The sequence below is a fragment of the Podarcis gaigeae genome (assembly GCF_964106915.1).
Source record: "Podarcis gaigeae genome assembly, chromosome: 6".
Taxonomy (NCBI): domain Eukaryota; kingdom Metazoa; phylum Chordata; class Lepidosauria; order Squamata; family Lacertidae; genus Podarcis; species Podarcis gaigeae.
This window is the reverse complement of record NC_139682.1, coordinates 2,910,771-2,931,790: the sequence shown is the minus strand read 5'-3', so window position 1 is coordinate 2,931,790 and position 21,020 is coordinate 2,910,771. Positions and strand designations below refer to the sequence as shown.

Sequence of the window (21,020 nt, the reverse complement as noted above, 5' to 3'; positions counted from 1 at the left end):
TAGGATATGTAAAATGAACCATGGAAAGAGAAGAATGGAAGTCACTGATATCTTCAGGGTGTAAGAACGAGGATTTTAAATTGTAGAAACAGAAAACTTAATAAAAATTATATTAAAAAAAAAAAAACCACGCCCGCGTAAGCCACGCCTCGCGCACGTGGCTGGGGCGCCTCGAGGGCCGGAGGGGCGTGTCGCGTTGCCAGGGGCGTGTCCCGTTGCCAGGGCCGAGGGCGCGGAGGAGGCGGGGCCCGTTGCTAGGGCCGGGGCGTCGCCAAGGAAGTGATGGCTTCGGGGCGGGCGGCCGCGTTGCCAAGGAAGTGAGCGGCGGCCGCGGCGGGGCCGGACTCCCCCTGCCGTATCCGGTGCTGCCGCCGCCGCCGCCGTCCCTGCCGCAGCGGCGGGAGGAGGAGGGGGTCTCCATGGTGACGGCGCAGGTGAGTGAGGGGCCTCGCCCTCCCTCGCCTTGTTCCCCCCCCACCACCACCGTGCGCGCGCCTGGGACGGCGAGGGGGCGCGCGCGCGCGGCGGGAGGAGGAGGAGGAACCGCATCTGTGGGGCGGGGGCCTCGGGCGGCCCCACGCCTCTCCCTCTCTCTCTCCCCTTCCTCACGCTCAGGGGCACACGCGTGTCTGGGCGTGGAAACGTGGGAATGCGTGCACGCGCACCGGGGTGCTCCCTCCCCCTCCTCTCCTCGTATCCTTCTGCACCTCAAGGCACACGCGTGTCTGGGTGAGGAACCGTGGGAATGCGTGTACGCGCACCGGGGTGCTCCCTTCCCCTCCTCTCCCCTCCTCCCGCCTCCTTCTGCACTCTCAAGGCACACGCGTGTTTGGGCGTGGAACCGTGGGAATGCGTGCACGCGCACCGGGGTGCTCCCTCCCCCTCCTCTCGTCCCTTTCTGCACCTCAAGGCACACGCGTGTCTGGGTGTGGAACGTGGGAATGCGTGCGCGCGCACCGGCTGCTCCCTCCCTCTCCTCTCTAACCCCCCCCCCGCGCCTCCTTCTTCACTCTCAAGGCACACGCGTGTCTGGGCGTGGGTGTGGATGGTGGATGCGTGCACGCACCCGGATGCTCCCCTCCCTTCCTCTGGAGGATGTGGGTCGGCGTCTGCCCCATACACACAAGGCCCTGCCCAGGTGAATTGACCCCGCAGGAGGAGGCAGGGAGGGCCACCAGCTGGGATGGAAACAAATACATGGAGGAGGAGGAGGGGGCTATGGGGGGCTCCTAGCCAGGAAGGCCATGCTCTTGCCCTCCACTTCTGAATCCCACTTTCTGGAAAACCCCAGCAGGAAGGGAGAGGGATCTTGCGTTCGAGTCCTGCTTGTGGGTTTTCTGGTGAGGAGGCGATGCTGGACGCCATGGGCCGTGGGCGTGATCCAGCAGCCGGCTCTTCTTCTGTTCTTCCGCATGTTATTACATGCCTGTCCGTCCGTCCCCTGCAGTTCTTTGAGGGAGTCCTCAAACACAACAGGCAGCCACCAGCAGGGATGGCTTTTGTGAGACAATTAGACAAGACACGGCTGTCCGTGGTCACTAGCCGTGATGGCTGTGGTCTGCCTCCGCCGCCGGAGGCATTATGCCTCTCAGCACCACAGCATTGTAGAACTGTAGCGTTGGAAGGGACCCCACGGGTCATCTAGTCCAACCCCCCGCAATGCATGAATGTCAACTAGATCATACGTGACAGGTGGCCGTGGAGCCTCTGCTGAATCCCCCTTGTGCTCCCCATAGCCCTAGGAGAGCAAGATCCCAGACCAGATCCAGCAGGGCTCCTCTTATGGACCAGAACTCACCCCTGGTTGTGGCTGATCTTCCTTTCTGGTGGGAACACCTGCCCTCTTGCCATGCTTTAAGTGTCTTATATGAGGATGCGTCTACCTGTGTTCAGGAGGCAGCTTGCACATCAAGGATGCTCATCAAAACATTTAGGGAGATGGAAGGAGTGTACCTCAGCAGTGCAGCATATCTTTCGCATGCCAAGGTTGAATTACTTACCATTTATATGTGGATTTTAAAAAATAAAATAAGTCTACAAATTAAATGATAGGAAAAGACCCTGGAGAGTTTCTGCCAGTATTAGAAACTCAGATTTATAAGCTAATTGCCAAATAACACCTTGAACCTACAGACTGTCTAGGTGCCATTTTCCCCCCTAGTGAGATTTTTTTTATTGTTATTAATATTTTGCATTTCATTCTGATACCACTTTATATTTTAAAGACAAAAAAATCAAAGCGGTTTACAACACATTAAAATATAAAATTAAGCAGTCCAGAATAAAACAAATTCAAGCTTCAAGGAAAATATTTCAGATCCTTCTCTGAGTGACATTTTGCTTTCCCCGTATTTATTTACCTACTTAATTTATATAGCGCCCCCACAGCAGAAGTACTCTAGGAAGCCAGTGTGGTGAAGTGGTTCGAGTGTCAGACTAGGACCTGGGAGATCGGGGTTCAAATCCCCACTCAGTCCTGAAGCTCACTGCGTAATCTTGGAGTCAGTCACAACCTCTTAACCTACCTTACAGGGTTGTTGTGGGGATTAACTGAGAGGGGGGTGAATCATGTACTCCACTCCTTGGAGAAAAAGGTGGGATATAAGTGCAATAAATGAGTTATTCTGCTTACCTGCTTAAGAAACCTGGAGAGGCCAGCCAGATGGAGATGTCAGTTGCCAGCTGGCATCCAGGGATCTCCGCGTGGTTGCAATTGCACCCCAGCCAGTAGCAAAATGTGCCCGGCGCCTTGCTGATTTCTAACACTGCTTCCTAGACTCTGCTTTCTGTCTCCATCCTGTGGTTGTTGAATCTCCTTGTCTTGTAGGCTTGCACACATAACCATGCACCTAAGTGTGTAATCCACACAACTTGGAAGCAAGTTCTGTTGCATTCAGTAGGGCTTGCTTCTGAGTAAGCAGACATAGGATCAGGCTTCATATAGACACTGAAGACCAGGCACCACCAAAGTAGCCGAACTAGAGGGAGCCATACTATTGCCAGCTAAGAAGATCAGGAGGAAAGAACTAGATAAAATAGTGGTCAGCTGCAAAGGGGATTCGGATATTTAATTTGGCACATTTTACTAGAGAATCTTACACTATTCTATTTCGTGCAACATAATATTGCTGGTGCAATATGAAGGCAGCATTATGTTCATTGCTCATCTGCGCAAGGGACAGTTGGCTGTGGTGGTCTTGCTTATGTAGCAATTCATTGCTGCAAAAAATGATTTCATCAAAGTAAGAAGAGTGCTTGTTTCCTCTCCTTAGACAGGAGAAGAAACCCAACTCTGCAAATGAATAGTTTATTCTGTCTTTGTTCTCAGGACGGTGTGTTTTAACAGAGCCTGTGGTGTGTTTCTCTAAACTGCCATAGATCTGATTTTGACAGTTGCTCTGTTGCTTGGCTGTATTGGTTGTCACTGAATGCCTAGCAGCGTGGGGTCATATAAGGGCGATTGTCATGCAATTTTCAGTCAATAAGAAACACAGAATAGACTGAATTGATATATTTTATTGGACCATCTTTTAATGAAGGAACACGCGAGATTTTGTGGACCGATAAAATTGTTTACATATGCAATCGACCTTGTCTTGTAAAAAAATTACTTTAGATTTAGCTATTTTTGTGTTCCAACTGATGAAGAGCATTGTGCAATTATGCACCTTGTCCCTGATCAAAGGCCTTGCTTGACTCTTGTATTTCATGGGGATGAAATAAGAGCGTCAATTAGTATATATAGGGAGTTTTTTGTACATGACTGTGATATCTATATGAGAGGGAGACATCGGAAAGGCAGGATGAGGATAGATTTTGAGGTGGGTGATTTTCTCTAGCCCTATTCAAGCTGAAAGATAGCAAAGCGTGGCTTTTTCAAGAGAAGCCAAACAGCCATTGATTGCTCTGCTTTTCTGAAGGGTGTTCAATTTCAATTTTCAACTCCTAAAAAACAAAATCACAAAAAGAATTATATTTTGCCTAAGACATGTCTGTGTTTCCAGTTTCTTTGAGCCCATAGATCAGGGAACATAAACACTATTTAAAAATAAATAAATCACTATTATTACTAATACACTACTACTACTACTATTTTTTAGCTGGAGGTTAAGTTTATGGTGTGTACTCAAGTAGAATTAGTTCAGCTGAGAAAAATACCTCATCATAATTCTCCACAGTTCACACCTGGAATATTCTGTCTGATTTGAGACACCTCTTTACCATAAAGAGGAAAAATTGCTGAAAGAGAGGAAAATCACAAATTGCCCATTTATTAGGTGGAATAATGGAAGGAGCCAAATGATGCTAAGAAGGAACATAATTACAGATACTTGACAGGTTCAAGTAGCAAAAATGGAAAATAATTGTTCTTAGAATCTCTTTAAATCTCAGCCTCCACCTTCCAGGTCTAGTGTGGAATCTTGTGTTTACACTTCTAAAATAAAATTAAAGGCAATCCCGGAATATATCCAGTATGTAGCAATCTTATCCTAGCTTGTTGGTTCTCAAGGCTCAGTCTATTTGAATTAACTAGTCTCCTTAATTTGCGATTTCTTCTAAAATTCTCTGATGATTGAACTGCCACACCAATTTAATTTCAAATAGTACCAGGACTTAATTTTCAGGCATGACTTCATCCTACACTCCAAGAAAACAGGCTTTGAATTGCTTCCCGTATTCTGTACAATTGGAAATGCAATCTGAAGCTCTGGGTGAGTGTAGTGGATTAGAGTCAATTTGGGATCTGGCCAGATTGCTTTTGGATTTCAGAAGAGTGAGAGGGCTCTTTCCGGAGAGCGCCGTGTCCTAAAGGCTTGTCTAAAATAGGATGTTGGGCCGGGCATTCAGCAGGGATGGAGTGTGTTGCCTCATGAAATGTTTGGTTACAAATAATTGATATATTTGCGGGCAAGCAATTAAGGCACAGTAGCGCATGGCAGAACCTGCTTGATGGACATTTGCTGTCACATGTGGTGTACTCTGTTTTTGGCAAAATAAACAAGGGCACACTGCTGGGAGCCATGTGTTTCCTCCCATCGTGTGGTTCCCAGAACGTCTCCTCGACCCCCAAATTCTTCAGCTGCCATCCGTGCTAGTTTCAAAGAACCTCATTCCATGCTCCAGGATGAATACCACCCCTTTGTCATCACAATGTCAAAACCAGGCTTGAAATCCCAACTTAGTGGAAGGTAAGGAGCTGCCTTAAAACTCAGACAAACCTCTCCCCCATCTAGTTCAATAGCCTTTGCTGTGGCTGGCAGGGCCTCCCCAGGGCTTAACAGTGAAGTCTCTCAGCCCTCCTGCCAAAGGTCCTTTCACGGGATCTCCTTGTGGCAGAAACGGGAGCATTCAGCATGCAAATCATGCGCTCTACCACCAAGCAGCAGCCTCTCCCCTTGACTTCACCCACTTTGTATAAATTGTTAATTGAAAGGGGGAAGAAAATCCACCCTCATTATCTCTCCTTAGCCAGCCATACAGTTAATACGACGAGGCAATTCATCTGCGCTGAGTATACTTCAGTACGTGCCTTAAACTGAAACAGGGCCCAGCGGATCATTCAGTTCAGCTCTCATCCTAACCTTCTGGTGCTTGTGTGTTCCTTCGGCGTGCAAATAGAGAACCTGCGTTACCCCTTTCCAGAAAATAGCACTTTCTGCATGATTTGGACTATGTCACATCAGTTGTGCTGCTTGGGGCTGATGGGAGTTGTAGTCCAAAACATCCGCAGAGCACAAATAGTTGTTGTTTTTTGGGGGGAGGTTGTAATATGGGTTATGGAAGATGCACCAGGTGTCCTAATCTCTGGCACGGCGCAGTTGCAGCGTTCTGAATCTTGTATCTTGCACCAAGTTGAATGGGCTGCTTTACACCCAACAGCACTAAAATAAAAACTGTTCAGGTCATGTCAGTACAGAATTAGGCCTGCATTCAGGCCATGACATGGTGTGCTTGAAGGCTGGATGGGCAGGAATCGCTTTCCTGTTGAAGCTGCAGGCAGCCTGACCGAACTTGTTTATTTGATGCTCTTAGATTGTGGCTGCTTGTCAGGCTCCGTCCGTGGCAGGGCTGATTGAACATTTATTTCCTTTGGCTTCTTGGCTCTTCCACTGGTTTGGTTATAGCAGGGATGGGGATCTCCAGCCTCCACCCTGGACTAATTAGGCCTGCCAGGCCTCTGCATTCGTCCCACAAGGCCCTTTTGGCAAAGCCATGGCCAGCTGCCCTGCATGTGAAGTCATATATGACGTCTGTTGTGTGGCAGGTAAGATCCATGGGGATCGCAGGCACTGCCTGCTAGCTGATTGGTAAAAAGCACATTGAAAGGGGCTTTTGAAGACCTGACAGCTGGTCAGATCTTCAGAAGCCCCTTTCAAAATGCTATTTTCTGCAGCACTTTAAAAGAGGCTTCTGAAGACCCCTGTGGGCAAAAAAGGTCACCTGTCATCAATGTGACATTAGGTGATTGACAACTGGGCTGCTCCACTGACCTGTCCTACTTGGCCTGCTAGGGGTGGAAGAGCTAAGGATCTGGCCCTCTTGCCAGAGCCAGTTCTCAACCTTGGTTTGCAGTGACTTTCCAAGCACAGAGGTGGAAGCAAAATCAGATTAGTCAAAATTACTCCGTTACTGCAGCCATACAGGCAGTATGTGATTTCCAGGAAAGGATGCCGGGTCTGTCTGGAAACCTCTCATAGTCTGCTGTATGGCAGTTCTCTGACATTGCTCAGTAGTGGGTGAAAAGTGTCAGTACCTGCTCCAGGCTCAATGAGATTCTCCAGGGTTAAGCTTTGCGCTGAAAAAAGTGCCACATGTAGTCAGACTGAGGCAGAATAGAACTGTACTATGACTTCCCTTGATCAGAATACTGTCCTTCTCTTGATGCAGCCTAGAATAAAGGTAAAGGGACCCCTGACCATTAGGTCCATTCATGACTGACTCTGGGGTTGCTGCGCTCATCTCACTTTACTGGCTGAGGGAGCCGGCGTACAACTTCCGGGTCATGTGGCCAGAAGGACTGAGCCGCTTCTGGTGAACCAGAGCAGCGCACGGAAACGCCGTTTACCTTCCTGCTGGAGTGGTACCTATTTATCTACTTGCACTTTGACGTGCTTTTGAACTGCTAGGTTGGCAGGAGCAGGGACCGAGCAACGGGAGCTCACCCCGTCATGGGGATTCGAACCGCCGACGTTCTGATCATCAAGTCCTAGGTTCAGTGGTTTAACCCACAGTGCCACCCGCGTCCCTGCAGCCTAGAATAGCATTAGCCTTTTTTGCTGCTGCGTCACACTGTGGACTCATGTTCAGCTTGTGGGCCCACTAAGATCCCTAGATCCTAGTGGAAGAGGGAAGTGCGAGGATGTCGTGCCGTGCATTTTCTAGCAATCATACATTGTGGAGGCAAGAGGGTGAGAAGGAGGCAAGAAGTTGCTGCTTTCAGTCCCAGCCATGCATTTTCTGGAACGTTATCATTCTGGCCTGAACATGTGGTTTCCTAGCAATGATGAGCCCCTCTGAGAGTTTTATTACGTTTTTAATTAAGGCTAACGAAGGTGACTTGGAAGCATTTTAAGTAGGAAGAAAGCAAAAGCTTTAGGGCAGTTTTCTAGGATCTAAAATTTGAGAGTTCCTGGATAGCATGTGCAATTGCTGCATCTGGGAAATCTTGGAATCGTAGAGTCCAACCTCTTGCAATGCAGGAATCTCAGCTAAACCATCCATGACAGATGGCCATCCAACCTCTGCTTAAAAACCTCCAAGGAAGGAGAGTCCACGGTGTACAGAGTTATACAATGTAGGACTGTAGCTCAGTAGTAGAAGATCCTGGGTTCAGTCCTTGGGATCTCCAGGGAAGACTGGGAGAGGACCATGTCTGGAAGCCTGGAGAACTGCGGCTATTCAGTGTAGACAATATTAAGCTGGGTGGTCCACCGACCTGACTCATCAGTCTACGGCCACTTCCTGTGTTCTACTTTCTTATCAGGAAAAGCTTCTCCTTGGGCAAGATATCAACAGTTTTGAATAATGGTGGTGTTGGTTGTTTTTTTTTTTTTTAATCGAGCAGATCATTACCATATAACTCAGCTTGCACTATTACAGAGCTTTGAGTTGGTTGGTGAGGTCAGCTGCTGCCGAGGTGGAAAGGAGAGGCGTGCATTGTAGAACATGGTTGGAGGGCAACAGGGTTGTGACAAAATCTGGGCCCGTGAGGGAAGGAAAGAGGAGCAAAAGGAGTCCGGGAGTCCGGCAGCGTGTGGACAATGTCCCTGAACATACAAGAGACTCTTAACTTGGAAGCTGGCTGAAAATTATTATTATTATTATTATTATTATTATTATTATTATTATTATTTATACCCCGCCCTTCCTGGTTCAAAAACCAGGCTCAGGGCGGCTAACAACAAAATATGGTATAAAAACATGAATAACAATAAAAATCAAAAATCAATCAGATAATCCCCAGGGCTAGCTGGCTGAATTGGCCCTGCTTGGGCCAGCGAGGAGGCCAGGGGAGAATTAGCTGTGGGGTCTCAGAGCAGGTGATCTTCATAAAAGAGGAGGGGGAGGGAAGGGAAATAAAAGAGCCAGCACCGCCCTTTTGCACATTTTTCTTGAAAGGATGAAAGTTGAGAATTTCAGAATGGCTAGACCTCTCTGAACCTCTGGCCGCACAGGCTATTCAGACTTAAGATTTTGAATGAAGCTGTAGGAACCACTGCAGATAATCCTCCAAGGCCCTTCTTCGTGTGCCCCCTCCACGAGAGGTCTGGAGGGTGGCAACATGAGACCAGGCCTTTTCTGCAGTGGCTCCCCTTTTGTGGAATGCTCTCCCCAGGAGGGCTCGCCTGGCTTCTCCATTACTTCTCTTTAGATGCCAGGCGAAAATGTTGCTCTGTAACCAGGCTTTGGGCTGATAAACATTCTATGGCCTTTTAAGTGTGTTTGTGGGAAGGTTTGCTTGTTGCTTCTTTTATTACATATGTGTTTTGATTTTGTATTTTTATGATGTGAACTGCCCTGTGATCTACGGATGAAGGTATACAAATTTAATATATTATCATCATTACTACTACTACTACTGTTATTTCTGTTATTGTAGTTATTATTATCATCATCCAAAGTGATATTTCTCATTTTAAACGAAACTTGAGTTAAAAGTCATTTGCTTCAGCACTAATACTGATCAAATGGGAATAGGAAGCACTTATTTCCTGTCATTTAGAAAGGGAAAAAACATTTTACATTGTCTTGTTGTTCTGCCTCACAGTAACTCCGAGAGGGATGTTTTTGCTTCTTTTCCTATTACAGTTGGGAAATTGAGATTTTGAGATGGTGGCTTGGCCTGTCCACTCTGGGAATGGATGTTTGGGCTTGGGTTTCAACTTTCATCTCTAGTGTTAAAAGCCAGACCGGGGGGGGGGGGTGGAGTGGGGGGCTGGTTTGTACGCACTGCTTTTGTGCCTTACCTCTGTACTCAATTCTCGCCTTTGATTCTTTCCAGGTTTGGAAAAACCCCTGGCCTTCCTGGTCCTGCTGTCTGCTGAGTTTGCCCTAGCGCCAACCTGTTGTCATGTCGAAGTTAAAGTGCTCAGAGTCAGTCAGAGTGGTGGTGCGATGCCGGCCGATGAACAGCAAAGAGAAAGTCGCATCCTACGAGCAAGTGGTCCAGGTTGACGTCAAGTTGGGGCAGGTGTCGGTGAAGAACCCCAAGGGGACTTCTCACGAGCTGCCAAAGACTTTCACCTTTGATGCCGTTTACGACTGGAATTCCAAGCAGTTTGAACTCTACGATGAGACCTTCCGGCCCCTGGTGGACTCGGTCCTGCAGGGGTTCAACGGGACCATCTTTGCCTACGGGCAAACCGGCACGGGGAAGACGTACACGATGGAAGGTGTGCGTGGCGACCCCGAGAAAAGGGGCGTCATCCCCAATTCCTTCGACCACATCTTCACGCACATCTCCCGGTCTCAAAACCAGCAGTACCTGGTGAGGGCTTCTTACCTGGAGATCTATCAGGAGGAAATCCGGGACTTGTTGTCAAAGGATCAGTCCAAGAGGCTGGAGCTGAAGGAGCGGCCAGACACGGGAGTGTACGTGAAGGACTTGTCGTCCTTCGTCACAAAGAGCGTCAAGGAAATAGAGCACGTCATGAACGTGGGGAACCAGAACCGCTCAGTCGGGGCCACCAACATGAACGAGCACAGCTCCCGTTCGCACGCCATCTTTGTGATCACCATCGAGTGCAGCGAAGTGGGGCTTGATGGGGAGAACCACATACGCGTCGGGAAGCTCAACCTGGTGGACCTTGCCGGCAGTGAACGCCAGTCTAAGACCGGAGCCCAGGGGGAGAGGTTGAAAGAAGCGACAAAGATCAACCTCTCTCTCTCTGCCTTGGGGAACGTCATATCTGCCCTGGTGGACGGCAAAAGCACTCACATTCCCTATCGGGATTCCAAGCTCACCAGGCTGCTCCAGGATTCGTTAGGGGGCAATGCCAAGACGGTGATGGTGGCCAACATCGGCCCCGCCTCGTACAACGTCGACGAGACCCTGACGACGCTGCGGTACGCCAACCGGGCCAAGAACATCAAGAACAAGCCGAGAGTGAACGAAGACCCCAAGGACGCACTGCTGCGGGAATTCCAGGAGGAGATCGCCAGGCTCAAGGCGCAGCTAGAAAAGCGGTCCGTTGTCAAGAGGAAGAAGAAAGACAGGAGGAGAGACGGAAGCTTCAGCGCTGGCGGGGAGGATGAGGACGAGGAGGAAGATGGCGAAGAAGGGGAGGAGGAAGGAGGAGGTAACAAAGGTGACTACTGGAAAGAGCAGCAGGAGAAGCTGGAGATCGAGAAGAGGGCTATCCTGGAGGACCACAGTTTGGTGGCCGAGGACAAGATGAGGCTGCTGAAGGAGAAGGAGAAGAAGATGGAAGACCTGAAGCGAGAGAAGGAGGCAGCTGAAAGACTGGGCGCCAAAATCAAGGTAGGAGGCTCTTTGCCAAGTTCTGTGGATTCAGAAAAGTGGCCTGGGAGGAACCTCTCTGGGGGAGGTTCAGTGTTGAAGACTAAAAACAGAAGCATAGGGATTGGGAATTGTTCCTGAAACGCTTCTCTGATGTTCAGAGTGGTTCTGAGATTCTGAATTCAAAGGTTTTCCTTTCCGAATTATTCACAGCTAGAGAACTGCAGCCAGCAGTTGGAGAGGTGTAGGTGATTTAAGACCTGGTTTGGACAATCAAATTCTGGCTTCAGAGGCAAGGACGGATGCATGAGATCTGTGCACTCACAGACTGCCTCTTTGTGCAAGCAGGGAAGCAAGCCAAGACCTTGCAGCTAGCCATAGTTTTCTGTTGTGTGCTAAGCGGGGAGCGATGGACAGTGGCTTCCAGGCATTGGCAGGCCAGCTTTATTTTATTTTATTTCATAAAATTTATAAAACACTGTAAACAAACAAACAAACAAACAACCTTGCAGTTGTTTGATTTATCCTATCTTATCCTGGCCTGTTCAGAGGCTGTTGCCCATAGCTTCCTAGTCCAGTTCACACGTAATAGAAAGCTCTAGTTTATTGTGACTTCCTGGCTTGTTTCCTTGCTTTCATGAAGGGGAGAGTGAAGGGGTGGCATGCATGTGAAGAGCTTGTGCACATTTAATCAAGTGTTGCCCACAGCTGCCAATGAACCATCTTCATCCTTCCTCTGTCAGCTGCTCGTAGAGTCGGGGATGGCCACCTCACCTTAATGAGCCAAAGGTGAAACAGCTTCCCATCTTGGTAAGTTTTCACAAGATCTGAAGGCTGGTCAAAAATCAGTGTTTTCTTCTAACTGTGATTAGTAAAAGAAATGCTTGATGGGGGGGAAAAGGAGTGGGACTTGAGCAGGTATTCTCAGCCCAACCCAATTCATTTCCTGTCATTATTTATTTGCATTTTTATGAATCTTAATCAACACGTAACAATCAACTGATATGTGAAAACAGTGATAATGCAAAGCAAAGCAAAGCAATGACCAAATCTTCTATTGAGATGCGAGGAAAGTGTGAAAAGAATAAGAAAAACAGAGGCAGGGACATGGGTCACAAGCGGTTGCCAGGTGGTTCAAGTGAAGACCCAGAGACACAGCAGGCTTTTATACACTGAGACCTACGCAGATGCCATGAATAGTCCCATGCAGAGTCATATTTGGCAGGTTCAGATGGGAACGATTATTCGTATATGTCATGAAAGCCCACCAAACAGCTAGAAAGCCACCCTGAGTCCCTGTCAGGGGAAGAGGCGGGATATAAATAAATATGATGATGATGATATAATTGAGTCTGATCCTTCTTAATTTCTCAGTGATCTGTTGGTGTGAAAGGACTGTAATAAGTCACTCAGAGAGCAGAACCCCAAATTTATGAGAGTACTAGAAAAGGTCAACTTGTCTTCTGATTTGCATAGGGCAGGCATGGCCAAATTTGGCCCGCCAGCTGTTTTGGGACTACAACTCCCATCATCCCTAGCTAACAGACCAGTGGTCAGAGATGATGGGAATAGTCCCAAAACAGCTAGAGGGCCAGGTTTGGCCATGCCTGGCATAGGGGATGTTAAGAAAGAGGAATGTGCCGGGAGAGCAGAGTAAGAAGTCTTTGAGGCCATTTGGGCCATCTCCTCAGGGTACGCTTGTCAAAAGGGTCACCCACTCAATTTCACTGCCTCCCAAAGGTAGGGAGAAGAGCTAGAACTCTGATGGGAAAATGCAAAAAATGAACAGTCTTCCATCTTCAGCCAAAGTGTAGAGTCGTTATAATGGACTGAGGGAATCAGCTGCCTTGGATGACAAGCCATGTAAGCGTGGGAAATGTATGGGGAAAGGTAGAGCACATCTTAAGATTCTAGGCTCACTCCCTGGTATCTCCAGGGTTGGGGCAGTTCTCCTCTGCTGAAGTCCTTTGAAAGATGCTGCGAGGCCAAACAGCTGCTTCTGGGCAGCAGGAACCAAAAGCCAAACTTTGGTCTAAGGAGGCACGGTTTATGAGACAACTGTGTGAGATCTCTACCCATTTTATTTTAAAGAAAGCAGTAATTGTGAGGCTCTGCAAGATGCTGACTTCGGTTATTGGAACCCTCCACCCCTCCCATTCTGCTTTTCAGGCAATGGAAAGCAAGCTCCTTGTTGGAGGGAAAAATATTGTGGATCACACAAACGAGCAGCAAAAAATCCTGGAGCAGAAGCGGCAGGAAATTGCTGAGCAGGTGAGAGGGAGAAGTGCATGCGTTGAGATGGGTTGCAGGGGTCCCAGAGTGTGCAGAATGGGGGGGGGGGAGCCTGTGGCTGGGCTACAACTCCCATTATTCCTTCCCACTGGCCCTTCTTGCTGGAGCTGATGAAAGTTGGAATCCAGCAATATTTGGAGGACTGAACATTCTCCACTGCCCTGCATTGTGGCCCTGGGAAGCTCACAGCACGTTTTTCCATTCCGCCGTGGATCAAGGATGTCTATAACATTTGGGCAGAACCCACTGGGAACATTTCCTAGGCAAGCACCTTTGGAATCCAGTCAGCAGCAATGTGAATTTAATAAGAGCCTTGCTGGATCATTTATTTATTTATTAGATTTATATACCAGTTTGGATCAGACTAGTAGTTGGTCTAATCCAGCATCCTGTTGCCCACAGTGGAAATGCATCTACAGTGGTACCTCAGGTTAAGTACTTAATTCGTTCTGGAGGTCTGTACTTAACCTGAAACTGTTCTTAACCTGAAGCACCACTTTAGCTAATGGGGCCTCCCACTGCTGCTGCGCTGCCGGAGCCCGGTTTCTGTTCTCATCCTGAAGCAAAGTTCTTAAAGTAATTTCGTTGTCCCCGAGAGGGGGCAATGACAATAAAGATATTATTATTGTTATTGTTATTATTATTATTAACCTGAAGCACTATTTCTGGGTTAGCGGAGTCTGTAACCTGAAGCGTATGTAACCCGAGGTACCACTGTACAAAGCGCATTTGGGGTTGAAGGCAAATCCCCCCTCTTCCACTGTTGTTCTGCAACAATTGATATTCAAAGGTATACTTCCTCTGTATATGGAAGTTCTGTTTAGCACGGCTAATGCTGCTGTTCTGAAAGTCCTTTCAGTTTCAATGATGAGTGTACCAGGGATGTTCTCAGCGGATTTTGCTCTTACTGTTTCCTTTTTCAAAACATGTTCATGAACTTAATTGCTTGAAAACTTTGAGAACAGCTGAAATCTGGTAAAATGCAAACACTGCAAGAAATTCAAGAAGCTGCATGAGAAAAGCTGTTTTACTGAACTTTGCTTACGTTCTTCGTTGACTCTTCCCCTTTTCCATCCTTTAAAACCCCTCTGGCCAATTAACACTTTGCAGAAAGGAAGCCCATCTTTTGAAATCCAAGACTTTTGCTCTTTCCTTTAAGGTGTGAGAACTTAGAACAGGGGTCAGCAACCTTTTTCAGCCGTGAGCCGGTCCACCATCCCTCAGACCATGTGGTGGGCTGGACTATATTTTGGAAAATAATATGAATGAATTCCTATGCCCCACAAATAACCCAGAGATGCATTTTAAATAAAAGCACATATTCTACTCATGTAAAAACAGCAGGCAGGCCCCACAACCCAGAGATGCATTTTAAATAAAAGGACACATTCTACTCATGTAAAAACACGCTGATTCCCAGACCATCCGCAGGCCGGATTTAGAAGGCGATTGGGCTGGATCCGGCCCCCGGGCCTTAGGTTGCCTACCCCTGACTTAGAATGTAGGGGTGGAATTTGTCTCAGTTGATGCACAAGCAGAACAAAGTCTTCCTATGCAACAGGACGCCCCTCTCTCTGCCCTACATGTCCCCTGAATCTGCTCTGGTGTTTGGTGGAAAACCAAAAACAGGTTTAGGAGGAGGAGAGAAGGGAAATCCTATTATGCAAGAGGACCTCATTCTGCTCACAGATCCACCTCTTACTGCCACATTGAATTCCACTCTGTGGCTGCAGTCCAGTGCACGGGTACTTGGAAATGAGCCCATTGAATCTAGTGGTGCATGGTAAACACGGTTTGGGGTCAGTCTGAAAGTCTGTTCCAAGGTCATCAGTAAGCCTTTCAGCAATTCCAGATGAAGTTCAGGCTTCTTGAGCCTCACAATATTTCCCCTTAAAATTATTTGGAACAAAGTGAACTTTCAGCATAAAATCCTTCAAAAATACACAGCATTGATTGGTGACGCCTTGTGTAAATTCTCTCACCCCCTGCGAATGAATGGCATGTACCCTGACAGCGCTGAACTCCAGGCCAAAAAAAAAGGTCATCTTTGTTGTCTCCTGCAGAAACGGCGAGAGCGAGAAATCCAACAGCAGATGGAGAGTCGGGACGAGGAGACCTTGGAGCTGAAGGAGACCTACAGCTCCCTGCAGCAGGAAGTGGATATCAAGACTAAAAAACTGAAAAAGGTGAGTGGCCTCCCTGGAGGTGGGCTGGCAGGTATGTACAGGTACTGTATGTGAGCTCTGGCAATAAGCATGGATGTGGCCAAGTCCAGAATTGGGCTTCCCATCTTCAAGGCACTAAGATGTGATAGTTTTCTCTGCGCTTTTAGGGCAGGCAATAGTTAATTGTCTCAAAGGAGTCAGAGTGGATCATACCCCCTGAATTTCCCCCCACCCAAACCAGGCACAGCTTGCATCTCCCCATGAAGAATAAGGCCCAGCGGTTCCCTTTGACCTTGGGGGAGATGCAAAGCTTTTGGACAGATGCATGTTAAAATTCAGAGTTTTCGGCTGGAAAATTCTCCACTTGCATGACCTGGTAAGCTGTTGTAATTTTACAGGTTCTAACTAGTTCTATGAGCCATAATTATTATACGTAATCGGTTGTGATGCTATGTAGTCATGTACTACCTTCGTTTTTAATTCTGCAATAGAATTAATATTTTGCTAGGTTGGTTTCAGACGGGGCTGTGGAGCCTCAGGCCTGAAATCCAACTGTGGCCATCCGGACTTCGTTACCAAGCCCTTGGGACTGTCCCTAGACCACACCCTTCGCTGACCCTGCTTGGATCCTTGAGTGTTTTAGCCAAACTGAAATGTGTCCTCTGATATTACCTGCTGCTTGTCTGAATGGAGGGCAGAGAGGGTTGTTTGAGCGCTTGCAGAAGCTAGCCTACTGTACAAAGGTGACATTTGCATTTGTTGCCCCACCCACTTTACCTCTGGCCCTGCCCTCCACTGGTACGTGGCCCTCGCAAGCTTGCCCTGAAGGGAAGACGGCCCCTTGGGCTGAAAAATCTTCCCCACCCCCAGTTTCAAAGATTCGTTTTTCACTTAATATTTCTGCATGCCTAATTCCTAAGGAAAAACCCTTATCTCCTGGTCTGCCCCGCAGAGGACTTTAAGGTCCATGAATAACCATAGTTAAGAGGTCCCGGGCCCTAAGGAAGTCAGACTATCTCCACCAGGGCCAGGGCCTTTTCAGTGATGGCTCCAACCTGGTGGAATGCTCTGTCCCATGAGACCAGGGCCCTGCAGGATTTAACCTCCTTCTGTTGGGCCTGTAAGACAGAGCTATTCTGCCTAGCCTTTAATTTGAATTCAGTCTGATCTTTTATTTCCCTTCTCTTCCCTCCCCCTCTGCTTTTATGAAGATCACCCGCTCTGAGACCCCACAGCTAATTCTCCCCTGGCCCAAGTAGGACCAATTCAGCCAGCTAGCCCTGGGGATGATCTAACTGATTTTTGAATTTTGAATTTTATTGTTATTCATGTTTTTATACTGTATTTTATGCTGCTTTTATAATTAAGTGTTTTAAATTTGTTGTTAGCCACCCTGAGCCCAGTTTTTGAACCGGGAAGGGTGGGGTATAAATAAAAAATTATTATTATTATTATTATTATTATTATTATTAGAAGGCAGCTAGACTGAGCAGCCTCTGCCCTTTATTTTTAACCAAAACCTGAGCTTATGGTATACCATTGTGGGGCACAATCCACCAAGAGGTTTCCCTGCACAAACCCTTTTGAAGTGACTGGGAGCTGTGCAAGAACTCGGCCGCTCGCTCATGAGGCAGAGGTGGTAGGCTTGGCGGTTTGTGCTGTAGCCCATGACTCTGGCTCTCTCTTTCAGCTCTTTTCCAAGCTACAAGCCGTGAAGGCTGAAATCCACGACCTTCAGGAGGAGCACATCAAAGAACGCCAGGAGCTGGAGCAAACCCAGAATGAGCTCACACGGGAGCTGAAGCTCAAGTAGGTTTTTCAGCCAGCTGTGCGTTGCTCTCGAGGGCTTGGGAACGGCTTGCAGAGCAAGCTGTCTGCTGGCCAGGAATGAAAAGCGAATATTTCACTTTTACTGAGGCTGCTTGGAGCGTGCTTGCAACATTCCCTTTGTTGATCTCTGCAGGCACCTGATTATTGAGAACTTTATTCCCTTGGAAGAGAAAAACAAGATCATGAACAGGTCGTTCTTCGATGAGGAGGAGGACCAGTGGAAACTGCACCCCATCACCCGCTTGGAGTGAGTTGGCGGCCCCCTTGACCTGGGCTGTAGGGTTTGGGGAAAGGGGGACACACCCTCCATTATCTCTTTAGATTTTCAGTTCATCCGGCCCGTTCCCTGCAGCTCTGGACTTGAAAACCAAGCTTAGCTCCATTTTTCTCAGTTTGTGGCTCACCCAAGGGCAGCGGACTTTCTGCTCCCCTACTTCTTTTCCAGCCCCAACAATCACTATGCCACCATTCTGCAGCTCAGGTTGATTGAGGCAGGACTTTGGCTGGCAGCAGCTCTGGTTCTGATCCTGCAAGGTGGTCGCTGCAGCCTTAGATATTATATGATGTTGTGATGTAAATACCGCTACTTGAGCTCTGCAGATGCAACCCCAGCTGCCGAAAAGCGGGAATTTAGCTCAGAGCTTGCTAATGTATTTTTCTATTTAGACAAATATTTATGTGCTCCTGTGTCAAAGCAGTTTACAGAAATAAAAAAAATAAAAAACATAAAAAGTTAAAAAGCAGACATCAATTAACCATTGTGGAAGGTCATATTTTTGCCTACATAAGGCAACAGAACAGCAATGTTTGCAGCAGCATTTAAAAGTTAGCACAGAAGGCGTCTGCTGAATCTCTAGTGGCAGTGAGTTCCAAAGGACTTGTAGGATGACCAATGACACTCTGGCAGATCTCAGTGAGTGAGCAGGGAAAGAAGGGCTCAGGTGATTCCTGAGGCACCCTGGACCTAAGTTGAAAATGAATACAAGGACCTTGATCCTCAGCAACTAGTTCTGAGAGGCATTTTGCCTCTGAAAGTCTCTTTTATCCTTCATGAATTTCTGTATCGCCAGCATCCTCGGCAAGTGCAACTTGCAAAGGGTCAGGAGAAGGAAACCATTGGATTGCCCAGTGCTGCCTCTTAAGGCGGCAAAATGCCGTGTGCAGTACAGTAACGGCTTTGCATTTCACATTGATGTTCATCCTCCCAGCTGGGATGTTTACCCACATGCTGCAAGATAAAATCAAGGCAGGGCCCAAGGTATGACAGCTGAGGACAGATGGAAAGGAGCAGGCAGAGAAGTGTAGCTTGTGGGGAGTGAAGAATGAAGTCGCATCTGGCAGCATATCTCACCCTGGAGATTTCCAAATTTCTACACAAAGCTCTTCTGGCATGGTGTTTGTAATGAACAAAGAAAATATTAATTGAGAGATCTCTTCCTGGGCCCGTTCCTTTCAAGTCTAAAGTGTCTCCAGGATCCGCGTCGGGAAACTGCTGACACAGCTTTGCTATATAAAGCCTCCCTCAGCAAATTTAGATCTGCTGACCGATAAGGAAAGCAAAAACTTCCCTCCCGTCTTTTGCACAGGGTACACCTCATAGGAAAAGCAAGTAGGGTAGATGGCTAGGGGACAGCTCTGCCGTTGCCAGGTTGAGGGAGACACGCGGCAATACCGGTTTGTGGGTTCATGTCCAGCTGGAGGACATGCCTGTGCTTGCACAAACAGAACTGCCAGCGAAAACATAGGTGCGCTTGGATTCCTCCTCTTTTTACATGGGGAGAAGCATTCATGTAATAAGGGCAGAATAGTTGTATTTGAAACAGATTAGTTGCGTTTGTGGTGGAGGATTATTTGCAGTAGCTAAATAGCATTGAGGAACATAGGACACGTATATCAAGCTGGACCATTGGTCCATCTGTCTCACTACTGTCTACACTGGCTGGCCGCAACCTTGCAGGGGCATTCCCAAACCCAACTGGAGATGTTGCCAGGGACTGAGCCTGGAACCTTCTGCATGCCAGGCAGGTAGTAGTAGTAGTAGTAGTAGTAGTAGTAGTAATAATAATAATAATAATAATAATAATAATAATAATAATAATTTATTATTTATACCCCGTCCATCTGGCTGGGTTTCCCCAGCCACTCTGTGCGGCTTCCAACAAAACACTAAACATTAAAACCTATTAAACATTACAAGCTTCCCTAAACAGGGCTGCATTCAGATGTCTTCTAAAAATTTGGTAGTTATTTTCTCTTTGACATCTGGTGAGAGGGTGTTCCACAGGGCGGGTGCCACTACCGAGAAGGCCCTCTGCCTGGTTCCCTGTAACTTGGCTTCTCGCAGTGAGGGAACCACCAGAAGGCCCTCGACACTGGACCTCAGTGTCCAGGGAGAACGATGGGGGTGGAGATGCTCCTTCAGGTATACTGGACCAAAGCCGTTTAGTGCTTTAAAGGTAAGCACCAACACTTTGAATTGTGCCTGGAAACGTACTGGGAGCTAATACTACTACTACTACTACTACTACTACTACTACTAATAATAATAATAATAATAATAATACAGTCATACTTTGGTTGTCAAACAGTATCTGTTCCGGAAGTCCGACTTCCAAAAACCTTGGACAACCAAGGCACAGCTTCCCATTGGCTGCAGCAGGTTCCTGCACTCAATCGGAAGCCGTCTCGGATGTTCGGGTTCCAAAGAACGTTCACAAACCGGAACACTCACTTCCGGGTTTGTGGCGTTTGGGAGCCAAAACATTTGAGTCGCAAGGCGTTCAGGATCCAAGGTACAACTGTTATAATTTTTATTTATATCCCACCTGTCTGGCTGGGTTTCCCCAGCCATTCTGGGTAACTTACAGAATTTATCAAAACAAAACAAAACGTCAAACATTAAAAACCAGGTGCTCTACAGCTGAGCAGATTAGGCCCTTCCCATATTAATCCTTGTGGGAAAAGTTGTTATGATATTTAAATATTTGAATGAAAGAGAGGCAAGCCCTCCTGACGGAAGCACTTGCATTGTTGTTTTTTCAAACGACTACAGCTCAGGCGTGGTCTCAGAGAGAACTCTGGCTATGGTAGGTTTCATACAAGTGGCAGCATCCACACATCTGTCTGTTCCTACTCCTGCAGCTCCCAGTTAAATTGTGGGATAGGCGCTCCTCTTCTCCCTGGATCAACCCCGTTTCCCTTGTTCTCATGGTAGCTCTTAGCGACCAAGACCAGTCTGAAGGTTTCCTGATGGTGCTGGCCCTGGGCTTGCCAGGCAGCTGCCATCATGTAGCCTGGCAGCCAGGAGGGGCACAGTAGCAGCTAGGACTCTCCTTCCTTGGAGGTTGGGTGGCCATCTGCCACGGATGCTTTAGCTGAGATTCCTGCATTGCAGGGGGTTAGACTGGATGACCCTCGGGGTCCCTTCCAAGATTTTCCTGATGCAGCAATTGCAGGCTGGTTGGAGAGACTCAGTGGGTCCGAAGTTGGGCCGCTTGTGGAGGGGAGGGGGCTGGCTCCTGCAGTGGGCTTGATGTCCTTTTCCCTCGCCAGGAATCAACAGATGATGAAGAGGCCGGTGTCAGCTGTGGGATACAAGAGACCCCTGAGCCAGCATGCTAAGATGTCCATGATGGTTCGCCCAGAAGCACGGTACAGGGTAAGCTCACGCTCAGATGAATGGTGTGGAGGGTTCCTCATGGGAGAAGCTCACCATCTCCCCAAAGACAAAAGACCTGAGATCAGACCCTGCTAATTACGGGCCAATTAGTCTC

The 21,020-nt window shown here is 47.8% G+C and overlaps 1 protein-coding gene across 1 annotated transcript in view; it reads left to right on the top strand.

Annotated features, from left to right (window-relative positions):
* Positions 1 to 299: 299 nt before the first annotated feature.
* Positions 300 to 21,020, top strand: part of KIF3B (kinesin family member 3B) — a 28,329-nt gene continuing 7,608 nt past the window's right edge. The window contains exons 1-7 of the mRNA XM_083744245.1: positions 300 to 434; positions 9,503 to 10,981; positions 13,130 to 13,231; positions 15,316 to 15,438; positions 17,108 to 17,226; positions 17,381 to 17,494; positions 20,800 to 20,905. Of these exons, the coding sequence (XP_083600371.1) occupies positions 9,572 to 10,981; positions 13,130 to 13,231; positions 15,316 to 15,438; positions 17,108 to 17,226; positions 17,381 to 17,494; positions 20,800 to 20,905 (1,974 nt within the window). The 5' untranslated portion in view covers positions 300 to 434; positions 9,503 to 9,571. The remainder of the gene's footprint in view (positions 435 to 9,502; positions 10,982 to 13,129; positions 13,232 to 15,315; positions 15,439 to 17,107; positions 17,227 to 17,380; positions 17,495 to 20,799; positions 20,906 to 21,020) is intronic.